The 19,896-nt window shown below is 47.5% G+C and overlaps 1 protein-coding gene across 3 annotated transcripts in view; it reads right to left on the bottom strand.

The window, feature by feature from the left end:
* CHRNA7 (cholinergic receptor nicotinic alpha 7 subunit) overlaps positions 1-19,896 on the bottom strand; it is a 137,647-nt gene that overhangs the window by 49,983 nt on the left and 67,768 nt on the right. Inside the window, exons 3-4 of one of the 3 annotated variants that reach the window (XM_021941691.2) lie at positions 17,633-17,691; positions 11,000-16,915 (exon numbers count right to left, since the gene is read on the bottom strand). Coding sequence is in view for 1 of the 3 variants with exons in the window: in XM_003900705.4 (XP_003900754.3) it covers positions 11,000-11,109 (110 nt within the window). In the remaining 2 variants the exon portion in view is untranslated. Of the gene's footprint in view, positions 1-10,999; positions 16,916-17,632; positions 19,199-19,896 lie in introns of those variants that run through there. The other 2 variants (XM_021941692.2, XM_003900705.4) reach the window with 2 other exon arrangements.

The following is a 19,896-nucleotide window of genomic DNA, read 5'->3' as shown; positions in this document are numbered from 1 at the left end:
ACTTAAAACTGCTTTTATTTTTGCCCAGAAAGTTCAGTTCAGCAAAATATTTTATTTTAAAAATAATTGCCCTTCAATATTTGAAAATAGTCCTCTATTAGGCTACTGTTTCTTGCAGCTGTGATTTTTTTTTTTTTTTTTTGCTTTGAGAGCTTATAAGGGTTTTGCCTTTATCATCAGTGTTTTAAAATCACAGCAAGATATTCAAGACATATGTCTCTTTTTATTCACCCTGCTCAGCTCTCAGTATGATATTGGCACATGCATAGATGACTATAACAATCCCACTTCAATTCCACGGCGAGAAAGATGTATTGCTCAATAAGTGCTGTTAGAATTATTTTCTATCCCTTAAAGAAAAGTAAAGTTAGACCCTTACCTCACAGCATACACAAACATTTTGGGGGGGGTGGGGGGAACATACACAATAAAAAACAAACTATTCAGTTTATCAAAAATTATCAGAAGAAACTATACTAGAATAAATTGATAGTCTCCTGGTCTGGGACCCCAAAGCCATAAAGGATCCGTAAAGAAAACAATACAAAAATGCGATTAGTTAAGGATGTAACATTTACATTAAAAAAAGACCACAAATAATGTGAAAAGATCTCCAGAGTCATTTCAAATGGATAATTTTTCAAGATAGATTGGTGTGGGTAGTGGAGGAGAAAAGAGAATAATTTCTAGACTAATTTGCTTCTCGGGCTAGGACCCGTACCCTACCTCCCTGCCCCACACAATCAGAACTTACTTATTTTTAATCTAAGGGTGCTGGAAGATGGCTCTCTTGATCCAGAGAGCCTGAGTTCCAAGTGCTACTGCCCAGGTTCCAGCCTCCAGTAACTCCCTCCTGGAACAGGGTAGCGGCCCCACTAATCCCTCACCCACTGCAATGTGCTGCTTGCCACGTGCTATTTGTCACACTAACTTGGGAGGATTAAAAAATGCGAATGGAACGTGGTTGCTCCCAAGGAGTTCGCTGGACAGTGGGGAAAAACAAGAGTATCAAACTCACATCTGCAGCATTGTGTGATGTTTACATAGAGTCCTCCAAGGTACACAGCAGCCCAGAGTAGGCGACTGTGGCCAGGTGTCAGGGACAGATTTCCAGAGAAGTCCGGCTGGGCTGGTCGTCATTCCTTAGACTATAGCTAGTCCCTGACCTGATTATCCCTGTTCTTTTCCCTCTCCCTTTCATTCCAAGCACATGCATTGAGGGTCCTGCCACATTTAGTCCCTTCCAAGGTGAACTCTCCCCATCCCCGCTAAGGGCCCTGTGCCATATGACCTAACTTACATGTCTTTCCATGAAGTGCCCCATCTTAAAAGTGAAAAAAGGCACCATTAACAGCAGTGCCAGGACCTCAGGCACAAACCAGGGCTGTCCCAGACAGACCAAGACGTATGGCCGCCCTGCTGTGAACAGTTGCCCACGCCCTCCCACTGGATGAGGCTCACTCTCTTCCAGATCTTTCTAAGATGTTATGTCCCTGACATACATCATCTTCTGCTCTGCAAGATGCACTTTGTGCCCTTGTCTTACAGCCACAAAGAGCCTGTCAAGGATTGGGAAAGGCACAAGGGTTTGGAGTCAAGTCCTCAGAACTGCGTCAACAAGCCATTTAATTTCAGAAACCATTTCCTCAATTGTGAAGCAGAGAGAGTAATTTTAGATGACTTCACTGAAGGACACAAAATTACATCAGATGAGACCACCCACGGTAAAGTGATTTGCTACTGATTACACATGCCTCAAGGGCAGTGAAGGTGCTTCTAGTATCTTACACAGAGAGGTCCCCAGAAAATACCACCCAGTCGACTGACAGCAACAGCTCCACTGACCCTGTGGCCCTAGCCCACAAGGAAAGCCTCAGTTTCTCCAGGTTTTGATACAAGCGAGGGGGCACATCCACCTTGGGCCTTGCACCCTGCACCACTGAGGTCTTAGCATGCTGGGGAGGCCCAGCTGCCTTCTGATGCCTCACACACAACTTCGTAAATCTCCTCCTGTGCAGACAGCTGAAGATCGCATGTCTGGTGGGCAGTGGACACGCGCAGGGAACCCACAGCAGGCTCGGGAAGGGGCGGGGTGGCGGCGGACCCTGACCCTCACCTGGCTGCCCGCCCTGCTCCCTCAGGCAGCTCATGATGAAGACTGAACCACCCATCGAGTTCCTGTCTCACGTATTTATCACACAGCCCTTACAACCACGCTGGCTCTGTGTTCCACATCACAAAGATCAATAAGCTCATCTCCAAAAGCCGTGCCCTTGGGCACAGTGAGCTTCAGGGCCCTTGGGGTGCAGCGGGTTGGGGAGGTGCCCCATGGACTGGCCCGTTGCCACATGCCAAAAGACAGCCTCACCCAGGCCACCTCAATGCAACGCTATCCCCACAAAATTCCGTTCACCGCAGCACCCGTCCTCTGCTTGAAATTCTGCTCAAACTCTTGCACAGCAGTTGGATTCTGTCATTCCACGCTCTGCTGTGGCACTGCTCTGTGGCCCACACTGGCTGGCAGGGGATTTGGTCAAAGAAAAGGTAAATGTCAGATTCTGAGTGAAACCAGTCAAGAAGCGACAGTAAACCCCACAGCAGCTTCAGAAAAAACAAACAAACAAACAAACAGAAAACCCCACAGCAGCTTCAGAAAAAAACAAACTCCCTCTTTTTAGGAAGCGGAAGGCTGAGTCTGGCAGAGCAGCCCAGAGCAGGTGCGAAAGTGGAGCTGGCTCAGAGGGAGGGAGAGGGGATCTCTCTGCTTTTTAACTTTAGAAAATGAAACACAAGAGACCGAGCTTCTTTCCTGATGTGACGAGAGACTGGCCGGTAATGAGTCAGACTATGCAGTCAGGCAGACCCTGCTGGGTGACCTCGGGCAAGTGGCTGAACCTCTCTGAGCACCAGCTTCCCGCCCTGAGAATTGTGGATGCTCCAACAGACTTCATAAAGTCTAGCAAGAAGGCATAAAGCCACAATTTCCTGGCTACCATTTGCTGGCACTAGGCAAGTGCCAAGTAAAGGGGGCTTGGCTCCACGGTGCTGAAGACCAGGAGCTGCGGGCAAGTAGGCTGAACATAGTGCATGGCACCTTCAGAAGGCACCAGATGAGGCAGGCAGCATTAACAGTCAGCCAGCAGCAGTCCACTCACTCCGGTGCCAACAGGTGGGCTCCAAGTTAGCCCGAGGCAAACAGCTGGGCCATCGGGGGCTGATTAACGACACACACTTGCCCTTCCTCCCTGCCTCTTGCTGAGATGCTAGAAGAAACAACAAACGCAACACCTGCCCACTGCCACAGGCTGGGAGGAGTGTACAAGCAGAAAAGAACAGAGAATAACTTCTGGACAAAATCACCTGAAGGGAATCAATTGCTAACAAGTCAAGAGGAGAATATGAATAAATATTGTTTTAAAATTTTCAGAGCAAAAAGGAACCGACAACAAAAATTCTATCAAAGGTATCAGGGCCTCTCCAGTCTCTCCTGTCTCACTCACAGTCAAAGCCAAGGCCTCCACGACTTGGTCCCCAGCTCTCCCCATCATGTCTCTGGCCCTCTCTCTGACCCCGGGCCTTCCCCACCCACCAATTCTCTCCAGCCACAACAGCTGAATTTGCTCCTAGGACAGACCTGGACGGCATGTTCCTGCCTCAGGGCAATTGATGAATTTTTAAAATGATAAAATCATGACACTTGCGCAAATATAAAATGATCATGTGTCAAAGACTACTTAAGTCATTAATGAATGAAGGAACCAGGAAAATGTTAAAACCAATTCTGCAGAGCATCCTAAAAGCAGACACATACAAAGACAACCAGGCACACTGGTCTGAATCTGTCGACAGGGGAATTGGTCCACCAGCAAAACCCATTTCCTTCTCTGTGGACTAGAATCATTGGTTTTGCCATCAGTTTTCTAGAAGTTAGAGTTGAAAACTAGTTTGAAGACCATGACAGGCACAGTCCACTACAGACTCAGATGACCAGGAAGGTGCCTGTGACCGTGCCTAGTATGCCGTAGGAACCCAGGTGTCTTTATTTTTTCTTCCCTCACTATTTTTTTTGCATTTCAAAGTCTTTCACAAGCCTTCTTGACAAGGCCCCTGCACTGACTGTTCCTTCTGTCGGGAACACTCTCCACTTGATATCGCAGGGCCTGTTCCTTCGCAGCCCTCTAGTCAGTCTCCTGGTCTGTCCCTGACCTCTGGCTCAGCCCTCAACTATTCCCTTTCCTGCCTAATTTTTCTGGGAGCACCCACACTCTGGCCCATGCCCCCCTCCTCTCTTCCCCATCTCTGTTTCTCTGGTGGGTTTGGGTCTGGTTGGATCACTGCTGAATCCTTAGTCCCTAGAACAGTGTGTGATTATGCTGCGGGAGCCTTCACTAAACATTGGTTGGAGTGAATGAACAAATTAAAAACAAACAGCAAGAGTGACATGATGAGACCGGGGAGGGTGAGATGGACAGTTCGGAGGATGACTTTGAAGATGCAAACATAGGTTGGCTGGCTCCACTCACTGCTTGAAAACAAGCTGCTGCTCCCCCTCTTCCCACCACACATGATTTAAAAACAGCCTCCCTCCAGCTCGGGTGCGAATATCTGATTAATACGAAAGCTGTAACAGCACATCCTCAAAACTCCTTCTCTGAGGTTCCCAGCAGCAAAATTACCTCTGCTCACCTGGAACTACTACTGTCTTAGTTTGCTTTCTGTTGCCTGTAACAGGATGCCTGAAACTGGGTAATTTATAAAGAAAAGAATTCATTTGTTACAGTATGGATGCTGGGAGTCCAAGGTCAAGGAGCTGCATCTGGTGAGGGCTTCTTGCTGGCGGGGACTCTCTGTAGTCTCAAGGTGGTACCGGGCATCGCATGGGGAGGGGCCTGAAGGTGCTGGTTCAGGCCTCTTTTCCTCTTCTTATCAAGCTACCAGTCCCATTCCCATGATACCGTATTGATCCATTAATCCGTGAATAGGTTAAAGCATTCATGAGGGCAGAGCCCTCATGACTCAGCTGCCCTTCAAAGTTTCCACCTCTCAACACTGCCATATTGGGGGTTAAATTTTAACACAGATTTTAGAGAGGACAGATATTCAAATATTTGTAAAGGACAAATATTCAAACTATAGCAACCATATCACCTTCCAGTGATGCCCTGGGGCCCTCCAAGAGCCTGGCCATGACTGCATTATGAGCCTTTGAGCACCAGCAGGCCAACCTTGGTTAGACCGAGGGATACCACAATTTCAAGAGCTATTAACCGTGACAACATTACAACTCGCAGATTCACTCCCTCAGATGCCGTTCCATGTGTACACTGCCATGATTCCATAACAGACACATCGCAGCCCATGGGGGCAGGCACCACTTGCTGGGATGCAGGCTTGGGCTCTTCTTTAGTCCAGTGAAATCTGCCACCTGCCTGCCTCCTCTGCTCTGGCTGAGAACACCCTCCTCCCTAGGACCCTCAGGTCCTAGGACTCTTTCCCTTCCACCCATATTGTTGCTATGCTCCCCACCAGAAGCTGAGATTGGATCTACAATCACAGCAGGGTGAAAGCAACTAGTACTTGAGTGGATGGCTCATCTGTGCTGTAGCAGACCATGTCGACAATCATCCTCCCGTGCCCAAGGCCCTGACAGCTGCCTGCTGCAAGCATCTGCAGCTCTGCACTTGATCCACACATGGGGCAGGCAAGCCAGAGGTGCCAGGGAGCTGACACCCCTGGCAGCAGCTCTCAGCCTATGATGGAAGGCAGCTGGCAGATAAGCATCCCAGTTTCCTCAGAACAAGGCTGAGATGTGCTACACAGTCTCCCAGAGCTCTCCAGGAGGAATGGGCTCTGGTTGCTGGCAGTACGATTTGCTTTTCACTGCTCACTCCAGCGGCTTGCCTGCCCTCCCTATCTCACTCCCCTCCCCTCATCCTGCTTCCCAGGATCCCTTCCCAAATAAGCTACAAGCTCAGGAATCCTTGTCCTGGGTTGGCTCCCCCAGGTTCCCTAAGACGCCTGGCACCTCAGTGACGAGCACAATTATGAGGCTTCCAGGCTTGGCCACACTGCTCTCAAGTGTGTCCTGCATACAAGCCCCCTCCCCAGGCTCTGCTATCAGCCACAGGGTCAGGGAAATGAGTGAAAGACACAAGCCTGCAGATGACAAATGTAGATTTGCACACTCAGTGAAAAAGGATGGCTGACACCCCATGCTGTTCTAAACTTTCGGAGGCAACAAAAACATCTTTAAATATCTTTATTGAAAAAGGTTTCCATTATTGCAATAGAAATTTCTGACCAAGCAACTCAGAAACAGAGAAGCCCAGAGAGGGTGAGGCAGTTTCCTGTCTCTGCACGGTGCAGGTGCATCCGCGGAGGTGCCGGGATTCAGACTGTCCTTCTGCAAGCCCACTGCTGATCCCAGCGAGGCCTTTAATTCCATCCAAAGGGGAAAATCACGGCAAGCCATCCATAATTGCTACCCACTTTAGGCAAGATGGTGTTCAGAAAACTCCTTGAGCTGCAGGCTTAAAGTAAAGCAAAATAAAGCAACAAAGAAATGACTGGGATCAGCACCAGACAGAGACGCTTTTATTCGTGTCCATCCTCTCCTCAGTGCGACCTGGCCAGCTGGCTGGCAGCAGCACAACTTGTTCCCCATCCATCAAGGAAATACAGCAGCCCATTCCAGAAATGATACAGAGATGGCTGTTTTGCAGTGACCCAGCCACTTTAAAGCATGGAAAATGCATTATATCTCAAAAAGCAATAGTGACTCACGTGGGGACTCCAATATCAAACCAGAATAGAGTGAGAAATAGGACAGACATGTTTGGGAGGCTTCACCTGAGCTACATCAACACTCCTATCAAAACCGGGGCTTACACAGGACGCATTTAACCCCCTCCTTTAGGAAAAGCCCCTCAATTCCATTCAGACAATAATGAACTAACAGATGAGTCTAATAAGCAGAACATATTATTTTCCATGCCTGGAAGCTGGCAGAAAGCATTAAACTCAGTATCTCTCAAAATTCCCAATAACAGAATATCAGAGGGTTAGGATATTACTGGTGAAGCCTATTTTTGCTATTTCCTGTGTCCATTTTTGGACTCAGTCTCAGCTGAATGTTTTCTAAGTTGCCTACATGATTTCTTTCCTTTCCTTTCTTTCTTTTCTGGCTGTTCTTAGCCGCACTGTATTACACTGATCCATCTTCTTCGCTCCTCCTCCTAATAATTCCTGCACCCTCCCTTCCTCTCCATCTTGTCTTTGCACAAATGGGTATCAAGTGCCCTGCTAGGTGCCCCTAAGAGGTAGCAAACCCTAAGTGCCGTCGTGGACAGGAATCCTTTTCTATGTGACAGAGCCATGTGTTCTAAACTTGGCGGGGGTGAGGGTGTCGGGGAGGTTTCCCACTGGGAGTGAAGGGGTGGGCACTCCTCACCCTGCAAGAAGCTCATAGAAATGCTCTGCCTGGAAGCATGGGTGCATCAAAGGGCCGAAGGACAAGCAGTAGGGCTGGAGAGTGGATGAGGCTACAGGGCAGGGGTGGGCTGGTCAGCATATATCTGGGGGCTGCACAGTGTGTCCAGACAGGAAGGGGAAGCCAGACAGCAAGGGGAGGCAGGGATGACAAGATCTGACTTGTCTGGGAGCTCTCTCCTCCTGCCTGCTCCTCCTCCCACATTGCCCCTTTCAACGGCAGAGTGTGCCTTCCCCTTCACGATGCACGCCTCTTCTGGTCTTTCTGTTTCCTGGGGCTTTACTTTGACCCTTGCAGTTTCACTGCTTTCCTTCTTCAGCTGTGATCACTAGTGTCCCCAGAGCGCCCTGTGGTCTCCCTCCCACCCTTCTTGCCCTAGATACGGGAGCTGATTTCCCCTTTCTTGACTCCAAGCTGGGCTCCTGCCTATTCTGACCAACAGAAGGTGAAGAAGGGCTGTTGCAGGACTCCCACACCCAGTCCTTAAGAGTACCAGCAGCCTATCCTTCCTTCCTGTCAGAGCACTGCTGGCCACCAAGCTGGGGGATACCAAACCTTGTGGAAAAGGCCCAGAAGGGGTGGGTGCACAGCTCCCGGCTGAATGGCTGAGCTTCCCACCAGGGCCGGCATCCCCACCGGCTCAGCCCAGTCCTGCGCCGCTGTGGAAGTGCACCCCTCAGCACGCCAGCCCAGTGGAGCCCCAGCCCACGGCTGTGCCCAATGCCACGTGAAACAGACAACCAGCCACATGGGCCTGGACAGCCCATGACATCATAAGGAATAATCTGAGTTGTTTGCTTCAAGTCACTCGGTTCTGAGTAGTTTGTTCTGCAGCAATAGACAAGTGTCTATGAGTGACTTAAATATTCTCTGAAATCTATTCATTCCACATTGGGTTCATGTGGACCTGCGGGCCACATATTTAGCAGTTACTTCAAAAAGAAAGTCCTACATTCCATTTCTCAGGAAAACGAAAGCAGAAAATGAAGCAACCTCTACATCCTCCATGATGAAGCCTGGCGGACGTGGTCTATGTCCACCATGAGAAAGAGGAACAAGCAGGATCCTTCAGTAGAGCTCAAGAGATGTGCGAGCGACGGGGTTTCGCACCGGCAGCTAGGCCAGGTATGTGGAGGGGGGGATCGTTTCTGAGGGCCTGGATCCTGGTAACATTTGTCAGGCAGAGACTGTTAGGTCTTTGCTCCTTGAAATTCAATTACAACTTGGAAATTCCTCATTAGCCAGAGCATTTGGAATCATCAAACATTTTACATTTTGGAATTAAAGATCCTACACATAGGCCATATAAACTGCCTCCTGTAACCGTATTAATAAGATTCCACCAACATATTATACATATAATATGGTAGGGCTCTCTCTCTCTCTCTATATATATATATATAAATAAAAATATTTGGAGATAGCACCTAACTCTGTCACCCAGGTTGGCATGAGTGATACAATCAAAGCTCACTGCTGGGCTCAAGGGATCCTTCTACCTCAGCCTCCTGAGTACCTGGCACCACAGGTGCAGGTCACCATGCCCAGCTAATTCTGTTGTTGTTGTTGTTAAAGATGGGGGTCTCACTACATTGCCCAGGTTGAATGTTATAAAATTTATTCTTGATTTCAAACTTAAAAAATCTGAATTGAGAAATGAAAAGTATTGACTATTTTTTTCTAAATTGTTACATTATCATCTTGTTCTAAGAGCAGGAATCCTCATCCTTCTGCCTGTAAACACGTAACTGCCTTTATGGAATGTGTGCTCTTTTCCGAGTGCCAGACTAAGTGTGCTGCACACCTCCACAGAGTGATCCTCCAACCTCTGTGAAGCTGGCACTTCCCCCATTTTTCAAAGGAGAAATTGGAGACTCAAAGGTTACACGGACTGTAAATATTACGGCTAAAATTAACACTTAGACGTCTTCAACCCTGACCCTTTGCCCTCAAAAAGTCAGACACAATGCCCTCATTATGGACTGAGTTGCATCCCCCTCAAACTCTCATGTTGAAATCCTAACACCTGGTGCCTCAGAGTGCGACTCTATTTGAAGACAGAACCTTTAAAAAGGTAATTAAAGTAAAAGGGGGTCATGAGCGTGGGGCCCTACTCTAATTTGACTGGAGTGCTTACAGGAAGAGGAGACTAGGGCACAGACAGGGATGAGGGAAGGTCACGTGAAGCCAGTGAGCTGGCAGCCATCTACCAGCCAAGGAGAGAGGCTCAGAAAAAGCCAGCCCTGACAACACCTTCACTCAGACTTCTGGCCTCCACAATTGTGACAGGGTAACTTCTATTGCTTAAGCCTCCGAGTCTGTAGCACTTTGTTACAGCAGCCTCGGCAAACTAATACAGCCCCCCGAGAAATAGAAGACCCAAAGTCCAGGCATGGAAAGGTGTGTGTTTGATCCATCAACAGGGGACCACTTACCCCTATTTTAGACATTTTTCAAAGCTCAGTTGTCTGAACTAATTTAAGAAGCAGAAAAGTGGCAGCAAATGAGAAGAAGATACTCTTCTAGAAACAGGCCCAATGATTCAAGTGAAATGTGGTCCCCAACAGCAAAGACAGGGGGCAGAATGAAAAGTCAGTACAAGAAATGGCATCGTCCAGCCTTCTGGAAGTAGCCATGTAGGACAACACATTGCTTGTCCAGCAGGATCCCTGAGTGACCATCGAGGGCAATTTGGTCACGCCGTTCCCTGCATCAGGAAATCCTGGGCTTCCTTATTCATTCAGTTGGGGCCAAAGGAAACAACTTGCTTTTCATGATGTTATTTATGAGATCTGAGACCTTATTAGTAAGAAATGTTCTGGGATCCCTTATTTGACTATGCAGTTTAACAAGAAATTTTACTGCTTCTAGAAACTTACTCTGCCTAAATAATTGCCTTTTAGGCATCTGGTCTGCAAGTCAGACTACCTTGGTTTACCAACGTGTCCCTTATTTCCTGACGTCAGGAAAAAGACTATTAGAACACAGATATATACCCTGCAGCGGACGTTTCTGCACGCAGCTAGAGGTGACAGTCCTCCAGCTCACCTGCAGCCATCTCTGCCCCAGAACTCTCCAATGCACGATGGGGAACACAGATGAGGATGTGGGTCCAAACTGTGGGCTCCAGCAGTGCGTCCCAAAAGCCAGCACTTTCTGCTGTTGGTCATAACTGCTGCCATTCAGAGAACAAAGGTACTGCCTTAGCAAGAATACTCCATGTGCCAAGATGCACAGAAACAACTCTAGGCCCCGAGAACACACAACTTCATGGGCATCTTAGGCAGCAGGCTAGCCAGGGTGTGCACGTGTGCATGCCAAACCAGGGAACGCCGGCTGAGGGGGACAGAGCTGCTTCTCAAAGGCCTGGCCACTTGGAAAGTCGTGTAGGCAGCAGTGGCCCCAGATCATAGATGACATATCTAGCATTTCTGTGAAATATTCAAATATACTTGATAGCTACATGCATACAAGCATAAAAGCATTTTTTTCCTTGCTCAATATACTCACCTGTTATAGAGAAGAATGTCTGGTTTCCAAATCTGGCCATCTGGGAAACGAACAGTCTTCACCCCTGGATATTCTGACACATTCCACTGTAAATAGTGATCTGTCCAAGACTGACACACACAATGACATTAGCAGCACTTCACTTCCTTGGCTACTAATATTTCTTATAAGCAATTGTTAGGTAAGTGCAAAGCCAAAGAGAATTCCAGACATTTATTATAACTGAATTGCTATTTATAAAACATAATGAAAATGGGAATTCAATAATCCCTTCCAAAATGACTGTGAAGAGCATAAAACTCACATTTAAGGTTCTGCTGTCACCATGAACACATTCAGATGGTATCATTAAAGTTAATTCCAACCCTCTGCATGTCCCCGAGCCTTCTCCTGCAGTGGATGGGTTACTTCTAGCCAAATGAATAACTGTTTTGCCTTCAAAGTTTTCACTGTGAGGATACTTCGAAAAAAGAAATTCACTTACTTCCACTGGAATAAGAACCGGACTGGAAAAATGTGGAATACTTATTTCCAGAAAGCAATACTGTGCAGTTGCATGGGAACCTCTCAGAATTTCTAAAGGAAATGTTTTCAGATTTGAATTTTTATTTTGTCACAGGGATAGTGCTTCTGACACCCGACAATGCAAATCCTGAGCCCTGATGGTGAAACACAGAGTCAGGGCAAAAGGAGGCAGATGAAGACTCAGGAAGCACTCACACAAGCTCATGGCCAGGCCTTAATTGAGGTTATCTAGTGACCTTTGTCAGAGGAATACCCATGTCTGGGGTCCTCCCTCCCAGGATCAGGTGCTAAACAGCCTTTCCTGGAGCCCACAAGCTCTGCAGAGGATGCTCGGGTGGGATCCCACCTGCAGCTGCCACATAATTAGCACCACCCCACAGGAGGCTCAGTGCTGACAAGTGTGAACTCAGAAGCTCCTATAATTGCACCATTATCCTGTATTCTGTCCGCCTGGTACCACCCACGCTCTGGAGCTCAGGCTTTCCAAGATCTGAAAAGGTATGTGGTGCACCACCCCGACCTGGGACCAGGGTGACTCCTCACAATCAAACACATGGTAATTTCTGCAGCAAAACATGCCTATTTGCACTGAGACAAATAAATGCCTTAATTGCACATACATTTCAATTTGATTTTAGACCAAAATAGTTTGATGCAAAGTTACGAAAACAACATCAAAGGAGGGGAACATTTTTTCCAAGCTGCTGAGATTTGGAAATTGCAGATGAGGGGCTGTGGAGCTAGAGCTATTGATACTGACAACAAGGGAGTCAAAGGGCATATCCCAGACCAACTATCCTCTGAGGAGGGCGGGCAGCATCCAGAAAGATGGTCCCAGCTCTGGATTTAATCCTACATCAGAGGAGAGGAACTATCCAGATGAGTGACATCATTTTGCAGCCAGGGACCTCCAGGAAACAGGAAGTGTTCATGGGTGATGTGCAGAAGTATCATCTGGGGCATTCAGGATCGACAGCTGCCTGCTGGGCTCTCTAATGAGATGGAAGTGGTTTGGGAGGGGACAGGAGGGGCGCACCCAGGAAGGGTGGGTCTTGTCCTAATTGTCTTCCAGGAATGCCTGGGCACCAACCAAGCCACGCTTCCTGCAGCTTGCTCCGACTTGGCACCTCTGCCCTGTGCTTCCCTTCATTTCTCTCCCTTGTCCTGGGCATGAGGCCCTTCCACAGCCAACACCTGTGCTTTCTGTGCCACAGTTTTGCATCTCATCCTGGGATGCTTCTCTGGGTTGGTCACTAATTATCACAAAGCCAGTCAAGTTCACCGTTATTACCATACAGGTCAGGGCCACAAGGTTCCATGAACAGGCCTGGAAAGTGGGCATGGTGGACCAAGGCACTTCTCTCCTCCTCCCCTGCCTGCTGAATGATGGCCAGAGAGAGGGGGAAGGGAGACAGGAAATGGGAATGGGAATGGGGATGGGAGTGCCTGGTTGGTCAAACCCAGACCTCTTCCAAGGCACAGCCAGAGTTGCACGCTGCCTCCCCACACTCCACACACCCCACTGCGTGAACCATGGGCTCATTCCCTCCCTGGCCAGATCACAGCCTTTATGCTAGTCCAGTGTCCTGTGTATGTCCAGACTCACCATAGTTCAGAGGGGGTCAGAGTGAGGACTGTTCCCATTTACAAGAGGAGGCCAGGGTTCAGGAAACTAGGATGTTTTAGTCAGTCACTGGGTCAGGGCTTACCTGTGTTATTTGACTTTAAGCAAACTGATCTCTGGGCTCTACCAGAGCTGGTTCTTCTGGCTCAGTCTCCCTGATGTTGCTGCCCATCTGCTGTTTTCCCTTGCCCCAAACCAGGCTGACCATTGTGTCAGAGGCATGTAAACCAGGGAAACTCCATCTCAAATAGCAGCTGGGAAAACAGGCTGAAACCTCCTACGGGGCTGCATGCCCAGATGGTTAGGCATTTTAACTCAAGGGACGAAATAGGAGGTTGGCACAAGATACAGGTCATAAAGACCCTGCTGATAAAACAGGTTGCAGTAAAGAAGCCAGCTGAATCCCACCAAAACCAAGACAGCAACGAGAGTGACCTCTGGTCATCCTCACGGCTACACTCCCACCAGCTCCATGACAGTTTAGAAATACCAAGGCAACATCAGGAAGTTACCCTATATGGTCTAACAAAGGGAGGCATGAATAATCCAATCCTTGTTCAGCACATCATCATGAAATAACCATAAAAATGGGCAACCAGCAGCCTTCGGGGCTGCTCTCTCTATGGAGTAGCCATTCTTTCATTCCTCTACTTTCTTAATAAACTTGCTTTCACTTTACAGACTTGCCCTGAATTCTTTCTCACACGAGATCCAAGAACCTTCTCTTGGGGTCTGGATCAGGACCCTTTTCGGGTAACAGTAATGGCAGAAAAGGTGGGGGGGAGCTGCAGAAAGCATCCAAATCAGACACACCTGGGTTTGTACCAAGGCTCTGGCAGAGACTAGTGGTGCGAGGTTGTTCAGATAAATCATTGTCTCTGAACTGCAGTTTCCTCGTATGTACCCTGCCTCACAGGATGAGATAAGATAATGTGTGCAGCAGCAGATTAAAGTCATGTGGCCCTGGTAGGCAAGTGATGAATGACGGTGTAAGAAAAGAGAGAGATTTCCCCACTTTACAAAATCCTGCTGGACTTGGGAGCTGTAATAACAATCATAACGTAGCTGCGGCCAAAGGTGGGGAAGAGTGAGCGCCAACGAGGACAGGGAACCTCAGGCTGTGTGCCCTGGAGCCCAGGTCCACACTCCTGACCCCGGGGGGCCCACCAGTGACCCCCACAGGCTCCGATGAAGGTTTCCTAAGAATGGATATGGAATAAGGCCCTATAAACAACAAACTTCTAGAAAAAGGTTGTTCTCTGAAAGCACTTGGTTCCCAGGTCCCTCGGGAACAGGGGGCAACAGGCAAAATCTTTGTAGACAGCACCTGGCATGTTTTCCACAGAGTGGGGATCTGAAAAGAAGCATCAGTGAACCTAGACTCCCAGACCATTGCATTTAGAGGAGTGTGTGCTCTTCCTTCTCTCCCTCTTTCTGTGAGATTCCTTCTCATTAAATCTTCAAAAGAAGAGTGTGTGGAGTTGTGAGGGGACACAGAAGGGAGGAAGGGGCCATTGATCGAAAAGGCACCGCGGGAATCCCAATTATTCCATGGCCCTGGCACCTGGGCCCCATGTGCACTGCTTCGAGCCCACAGGAAACTCTAAACGTGTGTGGATGCTAGCGGCATGGAAGCATTGAGGGAGGGTGGAGGAGGGGAAAGGGATGAGAGAGGGGAACGGAGGGAGGAAAAAGGAAAGTTACCTTTCATTAAAAAAAAATACATTATGGTATAAGAAGAAGATAGATTTGGTTTTCCTGGCACAGAGCTTCTAAAGCCCTGGAAATTTCCTGAGTGAGAGGAGTCTTTTGTGATTCATACAGAGCCCCTTCTGACCATGCCTGAGGCCTGAGTTTACACTGATGAGGTGACTTAGAGTTGGGCACCTAGACAGCTTTCATGGGGGCTGGTCACCTAGTGACTGGAGGAAGGAGCTTTCCATCCACTGCACTCACAGCTCTGGGGAGGGGTGAGAAAGGGGCTGGAGACAGGGTTATAAACACTCTTGGTCAGCACATCCACTTGCGGGGAGGGTGGCGCTGGGGAGAAGTTACTGCGGCTCTGTACACCCTTCCAGCCCCACGCCCCGCCCTCTGCGTCCTTCCACTTGGTGGTTCCTGAGCGCATCCTTCAGAATAAACCAATAAACGTTAAGTCATGGGTTTTCTTCTTCCCGAGTTTCATGTTGCTGAATTCCTGTTCTGAAACTCTGAATCCACGTAATCTTTTCTCCAGGGTATTTTATAGAAGTAGATATTAAATATTTATTTAATGAATATATTTTTCTTTATAAATATACTAGTTTGTGTATTATATACAATTTTATTAAATAAGCCAAGTATTTTCCTGAGCTGTGAGCCATCTTAGAAAGTTACTGAACCTGGGGGAGAAGGGTATGGGAACCCTCGAATTTTCAGTCACCTGGTAGATGTTGTGGGTAGCCTGGGTACCCCATTTGCAGCTGGTATCTGAAGTGAGACTGAGCCCTTTAACCTGTGGGATCTGATGCAAACTCCAGGTAGATAGTGTGAGAAATAAATCGAATTGGTGGACCCCCAGCTGCTGTTGGAAAATTGGTTGTTGGTGCTAGAAAAGACATCGCACGTTTGATGTCAGAAAACACTTATCTTTTCTAAATTCATCCCGTCTATTATTTTGACAGAGGAGGAAAGCAGCCTTCTTTCTAGCCCCCTGATCCTGACACTTTTTTTTCTTGGTGAGACGTAATGATTGAAACATCGCTCTTCACCCCGAGATGCTGTCGCGGCCCTAAGCAAGCCGCTAGCTGGCTTGTCTGTGAACAGGAAGCATGGCATTTCCATGTGTCAGAGATCAAGTGATAATGAATGCAGAAATTAAAAAGGTAAACATTTTAGAAAAAATAATGGCTTAAAATCTTATCTATGGTGTGAATGCTATTAGTACCATAATTAGAATTAGGAGGTTAAAGTCAGAGAACGACCCAGGAAGGCTGGGACATCAAATGCCAGAAGAATGGTCACGACTGCAAAATAAGAGAAGACAGATATTTTAAAAGGAAATATAAGTCTCTGGATGGTTCAAATGTCTCTTCATAAACTGAAATGGCCTCTGTCATTTCTTCTCATAGATTAAATCAGATTACATCTGACAAGCCTCCCAAAATGATAAAAACTAATCTGCAGAGAAAACCGGCTGCAGAGGAGCCGGCTGCTTCCTCCTAGGAACATGAAGAGGTGAACAGAGAGGCCAAGCCTCCTTCTACTCCCTCACGTTTCTGAATGATCAAAATCAAGGGCAACTGGGAGAAAGAAGAAGAAAACCAATGAACTGGAGGTCAGGGAGAGATTTTTCATTTTTTTACTTTTCTGCCTTTTCCATTTTTAATGCATAGAAAATGTATCATTTGCAGAGTTTAAATACCCTAGAGAAAAGATTACGTGGATTCAGATTTTCAGGACAGGAATTCAGCAACATGAAACTCGGAAGGAGAAAAACCCATTGCTAGAGCCGTTTTTGTGGGTCTCCGCCCCTGGCCCATATTTACACCCCCCTCAGAACCCTGGCCCTGAGAGCCTTCAGTATCCAGCTTCACTTGCGCGTGTCCATTATTGTGCTGGGTCAAGTCAGGTTGGTCCCCAGCCAGGGAACACAAGAACAGCAATCAATGGAAGGTTGCTTAGAAGTGGCCCCTGGGCAGCATCCAAGCTTGCTCTGGTGACTCCTGAGTTCCTCATGTCCACGCTGTGGGTATGAACAGGAATGCCAGGGCTTCCAGACTGAAACACTGGGTGGGGGCGGGGGCAGAGAGACACAGGCATTGGCTCGTTGACTGTTAAGGTTTGTTTTAAACCCAGGATTCTTATGAGCCCTTAAAAATTCAGTTGGGAGGCAGTGTTACAACTGCTAGATCCTCCTCTTCCTTCTCTTCTTTTCCTTCTCCTCCTGCGTTTTTCCTCCTCCTCCTCCACCACCTCCATTTTTCCTCCTCCTTCTCCTCCTCTTTTCCTCCTTTTTTCTTCCTCCTCTTTTCCTTTTTTCTTCCTCCTCTTTTCCTCCTCCTTTCATCCTTCTCCTTTTTCCTCCTGCTCTTTTCCTTCTTCTTCTCCTCTGCCTCCTTCTTCTAAATGTGTTAATTACACAGCCTGATCATAAATGGCTTAAAGGTAGAAACTGGGTTATATATTTCTAGGTTCCCTCACCTGGCCCAGTTTAATACCTTCCACAGAGTAGATTGCTTCAAAAGAGGAGGTGAGTTAAAAGGTGAGTTTTCAAACAAATGAAGCTGCAGATGCTTCTGCAAATGTAAGCCTTAATTAAAAATTAGCTGTGCTTGAAATAAATTTAGAGGTCTCTGGTGACACCCTCTGAAGCAAGGATGTTTATTTATGGAGCATCTGAATTCAATACTGGAAGTAATAATCCAGTTACATTTTTCTTGGAAACCACCATCCTTTAAATAAAATTGCCAAATCATATACATTGCTGAAGACCAGTCACTTACTGAGGGCTAAGGAAGATAGGCGCCAGAGAGAGAGACCTCTCCATAACATGCATTTCTCTCTGTAAGAAAAAGGTCAATAACAGCGTTGTTCCTGAGAGGGCATGGCAAATGTCCAACTTTAATTAAAGAGGGAAGCACCTGCCTCATTCCCCGAAGCCTGACCTTGCACACACAGTATGAAAGTGGGGCATGGCTGTTCAGGAGATGGCTTTATGTTGTGTCACACTACCTAAGCACCTCAAGGTTCACCCTGAGTTTCTGCTTCATTCTCTCATTCAGCAAAAGTTCTTTGGCGCCCGCTACAGGTGAGACAGTAAGCTTGGGGCTGTGGGTACAGCAGTGACTGAAGGCACCTGGAGCGCTGTCCTCACCGCGCACACATTCTAACGGTGAGGAAGACTCGGAACCAATGAGCAGATAGACGAGTGACCCACAAAGTGGGTTAGATGGTGAGAAGCCTTTGGGAGAAAAATATAACAGGATAAAGAGAACACAGTGGGCTGGAGGTGGAGGGGAGGGTTTGGGACAGTACATTGGAGCTCAGGGAAGACCTCAATGAAGAGGTGACCTTTAGGAAGAGACCAGTGAGAAGTAAGGGGGAAATCAAGTGGTTCTTAGGGACGAGTCTTCCTGGCAGGGAAAGTAGCCAGTGCAAAGGCCCTGAGGGGCGCATGTGCTCGGGTGACATGTGTGTCATCCAACAAGTGGGCAGTGAGCGCAGCCAGGAAGCAAAGGATAGAGGGGAGGGGAGAGGAAAAAGGAGCCAGGCAGGGAGGGAATTGAATCCAAGGCCACTTTAAGGACTTCAGTTCCTATGCTGTCCAGGAAGACATGAGCCCCTGGAGGGAGCTGTGCCAAGAAGCTATATGCCGGCTGCTATGTTGAGGACAGACACCACCAGAAGAGGCAACACTGAAGCGGAAGGCTGGATGGGGACTCCTAATAATGGAGGTGAGAGATGACGCCCATGTAGACCAGGGTGAAAGTATCATGGCTGAAGCTGAAGTTAGATCCTGGATCGGTTTTTCATGTCAAGCTGCCAGGATTTGTTGATGTATCAGAGGTGAGATGTGTGAGACAAGAGTTAAAGGTTTTTGGTTTGAGCCAATGGATCCATGGCTTTAACATTTATTCAAATGAAAAGTCTGTGGGGAGGGACAAAAGCAAGAATGACCCACGGACACTATTTTGATGCTACGGGCAGCGAGGACAATCATTAATGCCGGGCTCTCAGCAGGGGCCAGGAGATGAGCCTGTCCATGGGAATAAGGGCTGGGCCTTCCAGGAGAGCACAGATCATGTGTGTCCTGCGCAAAAGGAGGGAAGCTAGAGTAGGTGGCAAAGGCAAGGGCAGGGATGCGCTCACTGAAGTATGCTGCTTTAAATCCTGCAGGGGAGTCTCTCAAGGGCGTTCACCTGACTAATGTTAGGTTCTGCAGGGGTCTCACATGTAGCTATGGGTGCACCTTGTACTCCTAGCAATGGCTTTAAGCAGATTCATTTTCTTTTCTTTTCTTTTTTTTTTTTTGAGACTGAGTCTTGCTCTGTTCCCCAGGCTGGAGTGCAGTGGTGCAATCTCACTTCACTGCAACCTCCGCCTTCTGGGTTCAAGAGATTCTCCTGCCTCAGCCTCCTGAGTAGCTGGGATTACAGGTGTGCACCACCACACCTGGCTAAGTTTTGTATTTTTAGTAGAGACGGGGTTTCACCATGTTGGCCAGGCTGGATGCAGATCCATTTTCTATCCCTCAACTCCACATGTATTTGCAGGATAACTCAACTGCCCAAGAACCACATGAGACTATCCTTTGCCTCCATTTTTACTTCTCCCATTCCACTTTACAAAGAGGGGCACATTTCTCTTATCTTACCTCAACTCCCATCTTGGGACACTGACCCAAGAACCAAACAAAGGATCGATTCAAGTATCAGCCTCTGTGTCTGTGTGAATTACCTTACAAATTGGGTGGCAAATACTTTCAAAGGTCAGGTGGGTTTTAATTCTTTTAATTCTTTGTTTTCAACAAAACTGAAGGAGAAACTAATCAAGCTGTCAGCTGATACATTTGATGAAAACTACATTATTTTTGGCATATAATCTAGAAGAAGTTCAAAGATTGAGTAACATTGCTTTAACAAAGTGGCTTTCATGTCCAACTACTCATGTTACTACACCTAGTTAAAAAACAGCAACAGAATTGATGTGAAAACTATCATTTCTCCATTCAAGTAATAATAAGTCATCTGGGGATACATGAACTAAT

This window comes from Papio anubis, chromosome 7, assembly GCF_008728515.1.
Source record: "Papio anubis isolate 15944 chromosome 7, Panubis1.0, whole genome shotgun sequence".
NCBI classification, from domain to species: domain Eukaryota; kingdom Metazoa; phylum Chordata; class Mammalia; order Primates; family Cercopithecidae; genus Papio; species Papio anubis.
The sequence above is the reverse complement of the archived record's forward strand: the minus strand, read 5'-3'. Positions and strand labels throughout refer to the sequence as shown.